At 57.0% G+C, this 16,654-nt stretch overlaps 1 protein-coding gene across 6 annotated transcripts; it reads left to right on the forward strand.

Moving 5' to 3' along the window:
- The first annotated feature begins 1,214 nt into the window (after positions 1 to 1,214).
- ACOX3 (acyl-CoA oxidase 3, pristanoyl) lies at positions 1,215 to 15,525 on the forward strand. 6 transcript variants are annotated; one of them, XM_049782548.1, is made up of 18 exons: positions 1,215 to 1,299; positions 3,600 to 3,834; positions 4,141 to 4,377; positions 5,657 to 5,731; positions 5,887 to 5,976; positions 6,741 to 6,884; positions 7,304 to 7,392; positions 8,529 to 8,625; positions 9,404 to 9,586; positions 10,526 to 10,648; positions 11,907 to 12,027; positions 12,366 to 12,488; positions 12,603 to 12,716; positions 13,348 to 13,463; positions 13,579 to 13,753; positions 13,885 to 13,952; positions 14,416 to 14,502; positions 15,239 to 15,525. In XM_049782548.1, exons 2-18 carry the CDS (start codon positions 3,676 to 3,678, stop codon positions 15,356 to 15,358), a joined length of 2,121 nt encoding a protein of 706 aa, XP_049638505.1. In that variant the 5' UTR covers positions 1,215 to 1,299; positions 3,600 to 3,675; the 3' UTR covers positions 15,359 to 15,525. The 6 variants fall into 6 exon arrangements, with proteins under 6 accessions (XP_049638505.1, XP_049638507.1, XP_049638506.1 ...); XM_049782550.1 differs by lacking the exon at positions 6,741 to 6,884; XM_049782549.1 differs by lacking the exon at positions 5,657 to 5,731.
- The last annotated feature ends 1,129 nt before the right edge of the window (positions 15,526 to 16,654 follow it).

A 16,654-nucleotide genomic window follows, 5' to 3' on the forward strand; every position in this document is an offset into this window, starting at 1 on the left:
GACTATCCGGTTTGATCCCTGACACCCCATACGGCATCCAGAGCACGGCTAGGTCTCCTGAACACAGAACCAAAAATAAGCTTTGAGCACCACCAGGTGTAGCCCTAATAACCCCCACCTCAAAAAAAATCAGCTCTTTTCTGGTCCTGGAGGGCTGTTAGAAACGGACTGTGCTGGGATTTCATGCCGGGCAAGGTGCCCACAGCCTGAAAGGAATGAAGGGAAGCTGCTGAAGAGGATGCTCCTTCTCTTTCCTCCAACAAACTTTGAAAAGTTTTCTTTCTTCTCCTGCATGGGTGTCGTCTTATTTTTCAGGGCATTTCCAAGCGCTCCCATCTGGTTATAGGGAGGAAAGAAAGAGCTAAGAGGGCATGTGTGGGATGAAATGACAGCAGAGATGCGGGTGCACACTGAGCATGGCTGCACCCCCCTTAGACACAGCTGTTTCCATTTCCCAGAACAGTACTGCCCACCCACGCCAGTCTGTCCCCTCACCCCCAATTGCTGAGGTAATGATTCTTCCTTGATCTTTTTCTTTGTTTGGGGAAGGGCCACCCACAGCGGCGCTCAAGGGTTACCCCAGTAGTCTCAGAAATTACTCCTAGGGGCCGGAAAGATAGCATAGCGGTAGAGCATTTGCCTTGCATGCGGCCTACCCTTCGATTCCTGGCATCCCATATGGTCCCCCAAGCCTGCCAGGGGCTATTTCTGAGTGCAGAGCCAGGAGGAACCCCTGAGCACCACTGGGTGTGGCCCAAAAACCAATGAATCAATAAATCAAGTTTAAAAAAAGAAAAGAAATTACTCCTAGTAGGCTTGGGTGGCCATACAGGATGCCAGAGACCAAACCCCAATAGGCCGTGTGCCAGGCAAACGCCCACCCCTCTGGACTATCGCTCTGGGTCCTCTTCCTTTACGTGTGGAGAGCACCCTATGGAGAGTCCAGCACACCCTCTGCTAGGTTTGGGTTCCTCTGCACCAGGGAGGGCTGCAGGGCCCGTCTACTTGGGACCCTTCCCATGGAGATTTGGGGGCACCCCGTGGGTGTCGGGGACGCAGCTGCCCTCCGAGTCCGTGTCCCGGGCCCTCCGCGTCGACAGGGCGGCAGGGAGCCTCGGGAGAAGCGCGGGGAAGCCGCTGGGAGCCAGCCCAGGCAACCAGGCCTGGGCGCCGCCATTAACCCGGACGCCGTACAGTGACGTCATGAGGTGGGCCCGGGAGCTGCGCGCGCACCTCAGCCCTGCAGGCTTGTCCAGATTCTGCTGTTGTCAACGCTGGTGCTGACACTCCGGGTCGCAGGTTCGAGATCCCAAGGTGGAGGCGGGTGCCAGCTGGGCCGCGGAGGGAAAGGGGCAGTGAGGGGGACTGGGTAAGGTCGAGGGGACCCCAGGGCAAGGGGACAGGGTACCAAGCTAGCTTGGAGCTGCTGGTAAGGGGAAGGCAGGGAGCCCTAGGAAGTCTGGTGGCCAGGGCAGGATATCTGGGCCTGTGTTGGAGAGTTGGGGGTGATGCAGAGCGGTGATTTCTGCTCTGCTTCTCTCTCCTTTAAAGAAAATGGAGAGCTAGTACAGCAGCTAGGGCACTCACCTTGCACTCAGCCAACCCAAGTTTGATCTCCAACAACCCGTAGGGTCCACTGAGCTCCAAAAGTGATCCCTGAGCTCAGAGCTATGAGTAAACCCTGAGTATATCCAGGTATAGCCCCCCGACCCCCAAAGAATTTTTTAGCTTTGGGGATCATACCCTGCCATGCCCAGGAGTTATTCCTGGCTCTGTATTCAGAGATCACTCCTGGCAGGATACAAGGGATGCCAGGGATTGAACCTGGGTCAGCTATGTGCCAGGTAAACGCCCTCCCTGCCAGACTATCTCCACACACTCCCCCTTTCAAAAAAATTAGTTTACAGAAACCACGCACATGGCTCCTAGATATGTTCAGCCCCAAGACTCAACAGTTCGGTACTTTTCATCTAGAGCTGAGCTGCCTGGGGTCCCAGACCCCTTTCTGTGAACCCTGGCACCCACCTTGTGACCCTGAATCTTTCCCGCTAGCAGCTGCTGGGCTTCCCAGCTCTGTGCCAGATACCACATGAGAACGGAGTGCAACCTAATCTTTGCTCCCAGTCGTGCATCCACATGCCCAGCTCTGCAGCTCGCTATTTGTCTTTTTAGAGAGTGTTTCTGGCATGGAGCTGACACTGTGTTAAGTGAAGAGCCCTGGGCTGCTTCTTCCCAAAGCTGTTCACAATTGCGCTGCTCACCAGTTGAGACAGCTCTTTCCTTGACTGAATTTTCATTGTTCTTAGGCACCCTCTGCCAGGCAGTTTTGCAGTGCAACTATCTGTGCTGCCTCTAAAAACTCAACAAACTTCTGCAAGGCAGTTCCAGCAAGCTATGCAGGCTCTGACATCTTTTTTTTTTTTTTTTTTTTTTTTTTTTTTTGGTTTTTTTGGGCCACACCCGGTAATGCTCAGGGGTTACTCCTGGCTATGCGCTCAGAAGTTGCTCCTGGCTTGGGGGACCATATGGGACGCTGGGGGATTGAACTGTGGTCCGTCCAAAGCTAGCGCAGGCAAGGCAGGCACCTTACCTCTTGCGCCACCGCCCGGCCCCAGGCTCTGACATCTTTCCTGCCTCAATCTGGCACCTCAAACTGGCAATCTGGTTTTCTGTCTTTAGCTTCCAAGTCCCCACAGTGAAAGTTATGTGGGATTTTATTGGTATTCTGGGTGCATTTCACTGTGGCTGGTGTCTAGCATCTTTTTTGGCCATTTGCCCCTTTTCCCTGAACCTGTCTGCAGCAGAATTGCTTATTTGGGAATTTCTTGTTGCTGATACTTCTGGGGGCTTTTGTGGTTGGGATTTCTGGGCCCCACTCAGGAGTGACCCCTGTGTGTGCTTAGAGGACCACCCATATGTGGGGTGGGGTCAACCACATGCGAGACAAGGCTCAGCCCATGAAGAGGCATTGTGTAAGAGTGTAAAGATTTGCTCCTGCCTTTAAACTCTTTTTTGTTTGTTTGTTTGTTTTTTTTTTTGTTTTTTTTTTTGGACACCCACCGGTGCTCAGGAGTTACTCCTGGCTATCTGCTCAGAAATAGCTCCTGGCAGGGGACCATATGGGACGCCGGGATTCAAACCAACCACCTTAGGTCCTGGGTCAGCTGCTTGCAAGGCAAATGCTGCTGTGCTATCTCTCCAGCCCCAACCTTTAAACTCTTATGTTAGGAGGTCAGGCTGGCCCTGGCTTCTATCTGCTGAACTATTATTTATCGCTTCGACCCTGGAGTGGACATTTGAGTTTGTGTGGGAAGTTCAGCTTCATTCCTTTACCTCAGTTTCCCCAGAGCCATTTGAAAACAGATGGTTCCATCTCCACTGGAGTAGCTTGGGTCCCCATTTAAAGCAGTGGACCCCCCTCCTCAAGTCTGGGTGCTGGATTGGCAGCTTGATTCCATTCATGTACTTGTGCATTCACATCTCCTCCATCCAGTTCTGTCCTCTGTCCACTCTTGGGAGTCCCCAACTTCTTATTGGGGCAGATGGCTGTTTGGGTCTGGGACATCCTCCTGAGAACCATCCTCTGGCCGACCCTACAGCTCCCTCTGGTGGCCGGCGACCCTGTGAGCGCAGAGCGCAGGCAGCTGCACCCTGGGCTGGGACAGGTCTGGAGCCATGGCGCCCACCGCACTGGGCAGCGACTCAGAGGGTGACGTGAAGGCCCTGCTGCCAGATCTGCCCCGGGGACCCCTCGAAGCCTACCGGGCACGCGCATCCTTCTGCTGGAAGGAAATGGTGCTATTCCTGGAAGGGGAGGATGTCCTGCGACTGAAGGTGAGGCCGGGAGGGTTGCAAGGCAAGGAGCCAGCGGGATGCTCCATGGCCACCACAGATCCAGGCTGGGAAATCTGGGACTAGGGGGACTGTCTGGCTTGGAGAGGTGGCTGAGGCTGCACTTGGCCCGGCTCAGGCCTGCTTCTTGGTGCCTGGTGCCAGATGTTGGGGAGCAGAGCCTGCAGGGAGGGTCACCTTTCTTGCTCCTGCCTGGTCCTGTTTCCATGCTAGTTCAGCAGCCGTGGACCATGGAAACAGCCATAGGGAGTGGGTTACAGTCCTCTCCATTCTCGTCCACATTACCAGAAAACCATCTTTTCACTGCTGGAGAGCGACCCCCTGTTCGCAGGCCCCCGTGGCAGCAGCGAGCTGTCCCTGGAGGACTATCGAGAGCTCAACTTCCTTCGCTTTCGGCGCCTGCTGGAGTACGACTTCCTACGGCCCGAGGAGCTGGCCCAGCGCCCCCTGTGCGCCCTGGCACTTGTTGAATGCCTGGGGATGTACGACTGGTCTCTAGCGAACAAGTTCTTCCTCCACATGCTGGTGAGCAGTCCAGGGCTGCCACATCTGGGCCCATGGCCAGCTCCTGGGCTACAGGGACACAGGCTAGGACCAGGGTCAGCATGGCGGGATTCCAAGTGCTAGAGGGAGAAGCATATTGGTCCCGGAGTGCACATGAGACTGTGGCCTAAATTGGACATGAATTACAGTACTGTGTCCACAAGTTAAAGATACTTGGGGGCTATGAAGAGATAGCATAGCAGGGAAGACATTTGCCCTGCACACAGGCAACCCGAGTTCAATTCCTGACATCCCATATGGTCCCCTGAGTCTGCCAGCAGTAACTTTTGAATGCAGAGCCAGGACCATTGAATGTGGCCTAAAAACCTATATATATAAAGTACTTCTGGGCAACAGTGCAAGGGGTGGTATGAGGTGGGCTGGGCTTGCAGTGAGGAGGGTACATTCCACACCTACAGGGCTACACCCCCGATCCTAATGATGGGGAACCCAAACAGCTCAGGTTTGAAAGAGCCTCCACAGTCGGTCCAAACTCAGCATTTGGAGCATCTGCCTGACCTCTGGTTTCTGCCCTTTTTAGGGGGAGGCCACACCAAGCAATCCTTAGGGGTTATCACTCCAGCCCTCACTTCAATTTTTTTGGGGGGGTTAGGTTTAGGCCACACTCAAGGTGCTCAGGTTACTCCTGGCTCTGCATTCAGAAATCGCTATTGGCAGGCTCAGGGGACCATATCTGATGCCAGGAATCAAACCCGGGTCTGTCCTGGGTTGGCCACTAGGCAAACGCCCTACTGCTGTGCTATCTCTCCAGGCCCTCCTAAACAAAAATGGGGTCTGGAGCATAAAGTCCGCTGAGCACTGCCAGGAGGAATCTTTTGAATGTAGAGCCAGGAATAACTCCTGAGCATTGCCAGGGATGTCCCAAGATCAAAAACACAAAACATGAAGGAGGGGAGTTTGGGAGAAGTCGAAGAAAGATCCCAAGTTGTGTCCCTGCGTCTGGGGGTGGGGAACCCCAGGACAGCTCTGTGAACCATGGAGAGAGCCCATCTGGCTCTTTCTCTGCCTGCCTCCCCGCTGGTCCTCCAATTATTCTCAGCCCCTTACTATTGTCTCCTGGGTTAGAATTCGGGGGTGGGGGTGGATTCTGTCTGACCCAGGGCATCTGCAATGAATGAGGTTCATAGCCAAATCTTGGGGCATCACTTGTGTGCCTCCTAAGCCTTAAGGAGTCCTCCCCGAAACTCTGCACCCTTGGAGCCAGCTCTCCTGTGGCCCCTCACTTGCTCTGGGCCTGCAGGTATTCACCTCAAATCTCTACAATTCTGGCTCCGAGCGTCACTTCTCATACATCCACAAGAGCCTGTCACTGGAGGTGAGCCTGCTTGGGTGAGGGGGGTGGCAGCCAGCCAGGGTTGTGTTCGGGATGCGACAGGGACAGGCCCAGGATAAGAACCGGGCCAGGGCCTCCCCAGGGTGGGTGTAGACTGGATTTGCCCAACCTGAACATGCTTCTATACCTTATGGAAGATCTTCGGCTGCTTTGCGCTGACGGAGCTAAGTCACGGCAGCAACACCAAGGGCATCCGAACCACCGCACACTACGACCCTGCCACTCAGGTGGGTCACGTCACAGCCATGCAGGGAAACCCTGGGACTGAGTTCAGGAACAGAGACAAGACTGGGCACACCTAGGCTCTGGGCCACTGCTGCTTCTCCCCTGTAAAGTGGAGGGTTGACAACCAAGGCGGTAGTGTAGGGGGACAGCATGAGCACAGGATTCTGCAGGATTCTGGATCAATCCCTGAGTGGGCACTCAGCAGTGCAAGCATGTCTCAGCCCCCCAAAACAGAGGTTTCCAAGATGAGGGTGGAGCAAGAGGGGTCGTGTTCCCTGCTCACCAGCCTTTGTTGCCAGCCCAACCAGCCCGCAAGTTCTCCCTGTCTTCTCTGCCTTGTAGCTGAGCTTCTGCCTCTGTGCCACCTTGTCTGTGTGCACACCTACATACCTTCATGTCTGCCTCTGTGCCTACGTACGCGCTGCCATGCCCGTGTGTACACTCCATTCCTGCCTGCATGCCCCCTTGTGTGCATGCATACCTCTGCATTCACACCTCCACGTCTGTGCATGCACTTCCATGTTCATATGTGTGCTCTGTCTCCATGTGTGTACTCCATGTCTCTATGAGTACACCTCTCTCTGCGTATACACCTTGTCTGTGCACGCTCTCTGAGCCTGCATGAGTGCCTCCTTGTCCATGCATGTACTCCTTTGTGTCTGTATGTGGCCCTTCATCTCTACATGCGTTCAAGGCAGGTTCTCCCTCACATCCCACTTCCCCCTCCTGTCTGCTCTCCTGCCTCAGACCAATGCCTCCCCTACAGGAATTCATCCTTCATTCCCCTGACTTCGAAGCTGCCAAGTTTTGGGTTGGCAACATGGGCAAGACGGCGACACATGCGGTGGTGTTCGCGCAGCTGTTCACCCCGGATGCCCTGTGCCATGGCATTCATGCCTTCATAGTGCAGGTAGACCATGGGGCAGGCTGGGAGGGGCCCTTCCAGCTTCTCCCAATCCCCTGGGCTCCATAGATCCCTCATCTCAATCGTACCCCACTGCACCCCAGCTTTGTCATATACCCATGTTCCCTCAGTGTGACATCCAGGGCATATGTCCGCTGTTCGGGGTCTGTCTGGATTGCCCAGGCTACCGGGTTTTGTTTTTGGTTTTGGGCCACACCCAGCAGCGCCCAGGGGTCACTCCTGGCGGCTCCCAGGGGATCATATAGAATACCAGGGGTCGAACCAGGATCGGCTGTGTGTAAGGCCAGCACCCTCCCTGCTGTGTTGGTACCCGCTACCCCACTCATAGACTTTGTCCTGAGACTGCCCCAGTACACTAAAGGCCTGAGAACTATCCCTACATAATTCTCCCCTGGATCCTGCAGATCCGGGACCCCAAGACTCTGCTCCCCATGCCGGGTGTCCTTGTCGGTGACATTGGGAGGAAACTCGGGCAGAACGGTCTAGACAATGGGTGAGTTCGGGGAGAGCAGGGTCTTCCGAGTGTGGGCAGTGGGTCACAGGTGGGACCCACCTGGGCAGGTGGCTCGATGCTATTGGCCGGGTGTCCAGGGCAAATTCCATGGCCTCCCTGCAGGCCTCCCAGGACACACAGGTCACCTCTGCTCCCAAGAGCCTTGTCGGGGTGCTTGCCGATGCTTTAGGGTGTGGACTTACACATGCTCGCAGGGGGGCACTGCCTGAACTATCTCCCCATTCCCCAGTTTGAGCCTAAAACATGCATGTCTGGTGACTGGGGCGGGAAGAGCCAAGGGTAGATGAGGTCACCACAGTCATTGCCACTGTCCTCACTTTTATTTATTTATTTATTTATTTATTTATTTATTTTTGGTTTTGGGTCACACTCGGCAGCGGTCAGGGGTTATTCCTGGCTCTATGCTCAGAATTCGCTCCTGGCAGGTTCAGGGGACCATATGGGATGTCGGAATTTGAACCACCATCCTTATGCATTCAAGGCAAACGCCCTACCTCCATGCTATCTCTCTGGCCCCTGTCCTCACTTCTGTCAGTGGCTTCATCCTGGAACCCACCTGGCATGGAATCAATCAGTCAGGTCTGCAGAAGGGTCAGGTCAGCACAGGGTCCCTCCAGCAGAGGGCGCTGGACCCAGGCACTTCCCATGGCCTGTGCCCAGCCTCCCTAGATGTGTGGTGAGATGGCTGTTACCTCACAGAATTGGGTGTCCAGCAGCTGGGCAGTCACTAGACACAGCTGAGAAGGGGCCTGTGGAGGGTGGGGACTACAGGGGAATGGTTGGGTGGGGTGGGGCAGTGGTGCGGGCAGCGGTGTTCTGGTGTCTTCAGCTGGGCTAGAGGCTGCATTGTGGGACCCTGCACTGGGTGAGAGCTTGCTCCAAGTCCCCGGCCCACAGCCACTGTCACAAACGGTGTGGGTTGGCATGAGTGCACAGTGGGCAGCAGGGCCTGGTGTCAGCTGTGGTGGACAGGCCTTTGCCTGGATGCCCCGCACTCACTTGGAAATACTGGCATTTCCTGCTCCTTTGTGGGGTTCTCTGCATCCCATCTGCTGGGGTTCAGGACAGGGAGGTTGCTGAGCTAGCCACACTCACCCCATTCCTGTGTCTCCCAGATTCGCCATGTTCCATCAGGTGAGGGTCCCTCGCAAGGACCTCCTGAACCGCACTGGGGATGTCACCCCTGAGGGCACCTATGTCACCCCTTTTAAGGTACTGGTCTATTGGGTGGCAAATGTGCAGAGGCTAGTCCCCTCCCAGCTAGGGACAGGCAGGCAAGGACACACATGGGCATGCCCCTTGGACAGGCTCCCTTGGGACAAGCCTCTTTGCCCAGAACAAAACCTTCCCCAGGAACATGCCTTCTCTATCTAGGACAGGCCGCTCCACCCACTGCACTGGCATTTGTCCAGAAACCAGCCAGTCTTGCTCTGCTGAGAAGCACCTATGAGGTCCAGTGTGTACTGGGGGTCCTCTGTGCAGCCTCTGCCTCTTCAGGATTATTGCCTAATAATAGTAACCTGAAGAGGTCTTACCCAAGGCCATGCTCGGGTCCTGCTAGACCACACGGGGCATAGCCAGGGGACACAAAGGGTGGTGGCAGCTGGTGAGGAAGTTTTGGAAAGGGCAAGGGGACACAGCCCACATCCAGAAAGGAAAATGGCTATACCCCATACTCCATGGGCACCTGAAGGGGCTCCAGGACAAAATTCTGCAACACCCACATTGTGGCCCCGCTGGGGGTTGAACATTGGTGCAGGGACAGTCTGGGAGGATGGGCTCCAAACCAGGGCCTCTGTCCCAAGCCTCGAGGCACACACAGGCCCCTGGCACAGGGACATCAGTCCACGTGATCTCTGGGGCTCGTGGGATCCCGCCCAAGCTCACGGAGGCAAGAGCTGGGCCCAGTGCCTCCCCCACACCCCTTGACCTGGGCTGTGCTGTGCTCTGTGAGGTAAAGCAGCAGACGTGCCTCCCTGCTTGTCCTTAGGATGACAGGCAGCGCTTCGGGGCAGCCCTGGGAGGCCTGTCCATGGGTCGTGTGTCCATCGTGGGCATGTCCGTGGCCAACCTGAAGCAGGCCGTGGCCATCGCCCTGCGCTTCTCAGCCACCCGCGAGCAGTTCGGGCCCACGCAGCAGAAGGAGGTCCCAGTACTTGAGTACCAGCTGCAGGTACCCCTGGGGGTGGGCCAGGACACTGAATGGGAGCACTGGGCCAGGAGGGGCTGCTGCAGTGGTCTCGCTGAAAGTCATTTAAGAGATTGGGACAGCCAATGAAAAGGAGGTCAGGCTTGAGGGACTTCATTTACTTATTTGTTTGCTTTGGGGCCACACCCAGAAATGTTCACTTACTCCTGGCTCTGTGCCCAGGAATCATTCCTGGTCATGGGGCTGGAGTGATACCACAGCGGTAGGGCATTTGCCTCACACGTGGCCGACACAGGACCGACGCAGGTTCAGTCCCCTGTATCCCAAATGGTCCCCTGAGCCTGCCAGGAGCAACTTCTGAGTGCAGAGCCAGGAGTAACCCCTGAGAGCCACCAGGTGTAGCCCAAAAACCAAGACAAAAAGGAATCATACCTGACTGTGCTTTGGGGACCCTGTGGGATGTGGTGGATCATCCTGGGTTGGGGGCATGCAAGGCGAGTGCACTCCCCACTGTCCTATCACTCCAGTCCCACAGGGTTTTTTCAAATACTTTCAAGCTTTGGGGAGTGCAGGGAGGGATGGCAGCTGAGTGTGATCTTCATTCATGCACATGATTGAGAGGATTCCTGGGGTACAGAGGGGCCCTCGGAGCAGGGATAGTGGCAGCCAGTGTCTCAGCCCGCCTAGTACGCGCACACCCTCTCGACAGCCACATTGTAGTGCCTGGGGCCCCCCAAGACTCAAGTGCTTCATGTGGTAACCTGGGTGTGACATTGGCCTGTCAGGGGATGCCAGGACAGAGGTGTCCCAACCCCCTCTGCAGGCAGTGGGGGTGGGGCCCCAGGCCAATGCCACCCCTTTCTGGGATCTCTGAGGGGCCCTGGCAGGGTGCATTGGTCTGTGGGCAGAGCGCTAGGTTGTGCCCAGCACTCGGGGTCACCAGCGGGCACGGGCCTGTCCCAGCAATGGCGACTCCTGCCCTACCTGGCTGCTGCCTACGCCCTGGACCACTTCTCCAAGTCTCTGTTCCTGGACCTTGTGGAACTGCAGCGGGGCCTCTTGATGAATGACCGGAGTCCCCGGCAGGTGAGTGTGGGCGGCGACTGGGATTCTGCCTAGAAAAAGACCCTGAGCCCCCAGAAACCAGCCTTAAACCAGAGAAAGGGCCCGGCTCCCCCCGGTGGTTACAGGGTCACTCTGGGTTGGGGCTGATTAGAGGGGGTCAGCAGACATGCGTGATGAGGCCCCGGCTCTCACCACTGCAGGAGGCCAGGGCCGCCTGTCCCAGACACATCCCATTCTGAGAGACTGAGAGCTCGGCCACTATCCTTTGAGTGGGTGGTTTGTCCCATCCACGTGATGCCCACAGAGGGTGTCAGGGTTCGGGTCTTTCTCGGAGCCCACTACACTGGGTCATGTACCTAAGACTGCCTGCGGGGCCCAGGGTTGGGAGATCTGGGGGTCTTGGACAGGTCTGATACCCCTAATATGGCAGCTCAGAGCAGCCCCAAATACTGAGGAGCTGCAGCAGATGGTGGGGTGAGGAGTTCCCCCTGAGCAGACAGTCATTGTGGTGTAGTGGGACTCAGTGCCAGCCTGGCCCGGGCACCCAAGGAGCTGGGTTTGAGGCACTGGAAAACATCCACAAGATCGTGGGAGAGAGGGGTCCCCTATCCTGGCTCCAGCCGGTATCAAGTGGGGATAGTAGGTACTGGTCCAGAGAACTGCAGCCAGAACCCCTCCTCCTGGGGGTCCCCTTAAAACACTGGCAACTTAGCCAGCTCACTGCCACGTCTGGATGCCAGCTACAAGGCCAGAGTGATCACTCGCCTGCAGGGGGAGCCCGTTCCCTTCCAGGCACCAAAAGAGTCCCTCTCAACTCTTAACCCATTTCCCGAGGGTCACCCCTTCTTTTTTTTCTTTGCACCATAGAGGCTGCACTCAGGAGTCACTCCTGGCAAGGCTTGGGGTTTAGAGGGTCAGAGCCAGGACAGCCAAGTGCCCAGCAGGCGCCCTCTCTGCTGTCCCTTATCTCCACCCATTTCCAGCCATGGGTGGGTCCCTTATAAACTCAACTTTGTTTTTTCTTTTCTTTTTGGCTTTTGAGCTACACACGGTGGTGTTCAGGGGTTATTCCTGGCTCTGTGCTCAGAATTACTCTGGACAGGCTCAGAGGACCATTCGGGATGCCAGAAATTAAACCCGGGTTTGCCGTGTGCAAGGCAAATGCCCTACCCACTGTGCTCGCTCTGGACTTCATTTTTCCCTGCAGTCTCGGGTCTTCCCAACCACCAGGGTCTCACTCTCTGGAAGCCCCCCTCACCTGCTGCCCTCTCCCCTGCAGGCTGAGCTGGGGCGGGAGATCCATGCCCTGGCATCCTCAGGCAAACCCCTGGCCTCATGGACCACACAGCGAGGGATCCAGGAGTGCCGGGAGGCCTGCGGGGGACACGGCTATCTGGCAGGTACATGGGGGAGGGGGGCAGGGGCAAGGGGGTTACAGAGTCTCTCTCACCTGCTGACCTAGACTAGAGTTGGAGTCCAGAGATGATGGATGTGAAGCAAAGCCAAGTCTGCTTTCTCCTCCCTCTTGTCACCCTTTGGCGAATGACTTAGTGACTCTGGCATCCCAACCAATTCTAGTAACACCCCTCTTACTGGGGCCGCATGTATGGACACTGGCCACGGGGACTCCAGTAGCCAGGACCCCACCCCACAGACAGCTCCTGGAGTGGAGTGGGTGCGGTGGGCACGGGTGTATTTGGGCATCTCCAGCCCAAGGCTCATGGCCGTGGATGCCCAGTGAACCGGCTGGGTGTCCTGCGTGATGACAATGACCCCAACTGCACATATGAGGGTGACAACAGCGTCCTGCTGCAGCAGACCAGCCAGTTCCTGCTTGGCCTCCTCGAGCGAGGCGTCTGTGGTGAGGGCCTGGGCCGGGTGTGGGGAACCCCAAAGTGAGGGCGCTGGGGCGGAATAGTTGGGACCCACCCAGCTTGGGGCTGCTCTTCCCTCACGTCACACCCTTGTGCTCCAGGCAGTGCCGACTGCCAGAGCCCTCTGGGATCTGTGGATTTCCTGCAACTGTACCCCAACATCCTGCACCGGACGGTCACACGCCTCAGCACCCAAGACTGCTTAGACTCTTCAGGTAGTGCTCTCGTCCCTATGGGCCAGCAGGGAGTGACCATGGCAGCAGCACCCATTGGGCCCCCCTCAGCATGGCAGGAGCTGTGTCTACCCATGTTCCTCATGGGGGGGGGACAATGCAGGCCAGGCCTCGGGGGACAGTTTGTGAGTCCAGCTAGCTGGTGGAGTCGGGGGAGTACCCATGTCCCTAGTGCCAGGCCATGATGAAAACGTATCCTGTGAGCACCAGCTGAACAAGTAGTGTCAGGAGTGGGTGCCCAGAGGAGCTCTGGACCTCAGTTTCTGTGCTGTCTGACCCCAACAGCCTCAATACCAGCTTCGGGGGAGGCAGGGAAGGCCTCACTGCTACCCAGCACAGCCACGTGTCACCACCGCCAGTCTGGGTGCTCCCAACCACACACAGCATGATGCTACACACTTCTAACTGCACGTACAGCATCCACACCATGACTTCACACTCCCCGTAACACGCCATGATACACGCCATGGACGCCATGATACTGGACACTCCTTAGCACCCAGCACTCCCCTTGACACAGTATACTCCCCGTGCCCGAGATAGATCTCCTGGCATCTGTCCTGGGGGTGAGCTATGCCATGCCATCGTGGTACCCCTCTCTATCCCCATGAAGCCCCGCTGGCGGCCTATGAGTGGTTGGTGTGTCACCTGCTTCAGAAGAGCACCCAGCAGGTTCGAACCCACCTCCAGACTGGCAGCAGCAATTTCGAGGCCAGGAACAACTCTCAGGTGCGCTTTGGGCCTGCCCATCTGCATGGTGAGCAGTGGTGGCCCTGCCCGCTGACCCCATGTCTCTGACCTGGTGCCCTCCCCTGTCCCCTTCCTATGCCCTCCCCTGCCCCAGGTATTCCACTGCCAGCCCCTGGCCTTGGCCTTCCTGGAGCTCACAGTGCTTCGGCGGTTCCACGCCCACACTCAGGGCTCCTCAGTGCCAGCCCAGCTGCAGCCTGTGCTGGGGCGCCTGTGTGCGCTCTACGGGCTGTGGGCCCTAAACCAGCACATGGCGTTGCTGTACCGAGGTGAGCCACCACTCTGCATGAACTCAGCCCACCCTGGAGGTTCTGAGCGCTGTTCTGAGATCCAACCCCGAGAGCTGGATCTCTGGGGGCATGTGTACTCCCAGACACCCTGTGATCCACTTTGCTTGCAGGTGGCTACTTCTCGGGTCCACAGGCTGGGCAGATGATCGAACACTGCATCCTAGACCTGTGCACCCAGGTGAGTGCCAGAATCTCCCCCATGGGGTCAGGAGGGTCCTACATGGGGGCTAGGGGTGACGGGCTCCTAGGGAAGAACCTGCAGGGGCTCATATCTCAGTTTCTATCACTGACCATGGCCAGAGGAAGGTACCTTAAAGCCCAGAGCGGCGGGTGGCCATGCAGCCCTGCAGAGGTGGGGATAGCCAGCAGCAGCTGGTGAGGGATTGGGCCAGTGATCACAAGGACGTGATCACGGAGGGTGGTGGCTGCCATGGGTGGCCTCTTGTTCAGAGGTGCCAAGGATTCTTGGGCGTCTCCACAGTGAAGAGGGGACACCACTGACCCTGAGTCTGCGAGGTCCCAGAGGGTCTCCAGAGATCCGCCAGGTCCACCCAATGGGCACCTGGACACAAGGGAGATGCCCCCTCAGAGCCCACCCTGGGGGCCCTTGGGTGGCTCCAGCATGACTTGGTTCTCCACAGCTGAAAGATGACGCGGTAGCCCTGGTGGATGCCATTGCCCCCCCTGACTTCATCCTGGCATCCCCCATTGCCAGAGCCGACGGCGAGGTGAGAACTAAGCAGGAGACGGCAGGTCCTGGCACTATAGGGATGGTAGATTAGATCCGCTCCCTGCCCAGCAGCCCTTCTCCACTCTGAGATTTGACTAGCAGCTCGTAGACCCTTCCTGTACCCCCAGACTGTCCAGTCTCTGTGCTACCAGCTGCCTGCCCTCCTGTCCCTGAAGGGCCCCAGGGTTAAGGTTCTCTTAGAAAGGGCAGGAAAGGGGCCGGAGAGATGGCATGGAGGTAGGGCTCTTGCCTTGCATGCAGAAGGATGGTGGTTGTAATCCCGGCATCCCATATGGTCCCCTGAGTCTGCCAGGAGCAATTTCTGAGAGTAGAGCCAGGAATAACCCCTGAGCGCTGCCAGGTATGATCCCCCCCCCCCCCAAAAAAAAGGGCAGGAGGAGAGAGTTGGTGTGATAGAACATGAGGTTTGCCTTGCATGAGGCTGACATGACTTTGATCCCTAGCATCCCATAGGGTTCCCCGAACCTGCCAGGAGTGATTCCTGAGCTCAGTCAGGAGGAACCGCTGAGCTCCACACATGTGACACACACACACAAAAACAATAAGTGCAGGAAGGAACAAAGTCAGAACCGTTGGGAGGTGGCAGGTCCCAGAGCTCATTGGCCATGGTGGATGCAAGAGTGCTGGGTGCTGAGCTTGGGAGGTCATCGCTCTGCAGGGCTGCCCAGCGTGTCTGTCCTGTGCCCAGCATATCTGTACATCCTCCCCCACAGCTCTACAAGCATCTGTGGGGTACGGTGCTGCAGCAGACGGGGGTCCTGGAACGCCCTTCCTGGTGGGCCCAGTTCTCCGCCCACAAGCCCACCGTGGGGAGCCTGAAGCCGAAGTTATAGCCCCGGTGCCCACCATCTTCAGCCCATCCAAGCAAGGAGGTTGGAGCAGCATGTGGGGGTCGGTCACACCCCAGAAGCAGCCTCATTGCTCAAGGGACTGCTCAGGGCCAACCTGGTCCTGTGAACAGCTGCTGCTGACGTGCACCCCAAAGATTTGGAAACACAAATCCCATTCTCTTGCTTTCTTGTTGGGAAATGGGGTCATGGAGAGGACACACCTCAGTCTGCACCTGACAGTAACACAGGCCTGGGCACAGTCACCACCCATAGGCCTGCTTAGGGACCGTCACAGGACCCAACTCACCTCATACAGGCCCAGCTCTGAATGGCCCAGCACCCAGCTATGCTCCTGACCACCTGGTGATGCTCAGGAGTTACTCTTGGCTCTGTGCTCAGGAATCCTGAGCTGTGCTTGGGGGATCCTATGGGATGCCAGGTATAGAACCTGGGCTGGCCTCATGCTAGGCTGGTGACGTGGAAGAGGAGGGGAGCCCTGACAGGACCTGGCCTGAGAAAAGGGCATGTCTGGGGGTAGAGAGGAGCTGTGGGTATCATGCCAGTGTGGATAGATCATGACCTGGCCCTCTTGGGCTGCCCACCCCCAAAGCAAGGCCCCCTTCCCGGCTACCCTGGACTGCAGCGGCCTTAGCAACTGTCTCTGCTGGTGGCACAGATGCCCTGCATGCCAGCCTTGCAGGTCTGTGGTAATGCCACAGGCCCCAAACTAGGCCCTTTCCCAGGAAACCTAGAAGAACCTAAGTGACAGTGTCCAAGGATGTGCTTCCCTGAGAAACAGGGAGATGAGCCTGTGGATCCAGGTCTGCATTGTTCTTGCTTCGGGTAGTCATGGAGAGGCTTGTGACTTTTTCCCCTTCCTGTGAGGGACCCACTGATTGGGAGGGGGGGAGAGAACTGTGTAACAAACTCAGGGGGCCACCCTGCAGGCCCTGCTGGTCTGAAGGAGGTGGAGGTGCTGCTGGCAAAGGTGTTTTGAAAGGGTCTGACCTTAACAGGAGCAGGACCCAGGGCAAGGGGTGGGAAGACACAAGAACTCCCAACTGATGGCCCATGGGGATGCTCTTTTCCAGGGCCCAACCTGGAAGTTCCATACTGGGTCCTACACTGACCCTATATAGCCCCCATCTCTTCCCAGGGGACTCAGCCTGGCTGTCTCTTCCAGGAAGCTCTCCTGGGCCTTTGCCTGGCCCTGGTTCCCTTTGAATTTGGCTACTCTCTCCCATAACATCTGTATAGCAGACATTCTAACGCTTGCTCCTGACTGCAGAGGGGGGTTCA

Source organism: Suncus etruscus, chromosome 10 (genome assembly GCF_024139225.1).
Source record: "Suncus etruscus isolate mSunEtr1 chromosome 10, mSunEtr1.pri.cur, whole genome shotgun sequence".
Taxonomy (NCBI): Eukaryota; Metazoa; Chordata; class Mammalia; order Eulipotyphla; family Soricidae; genus Suncus; species Suncus etruscus.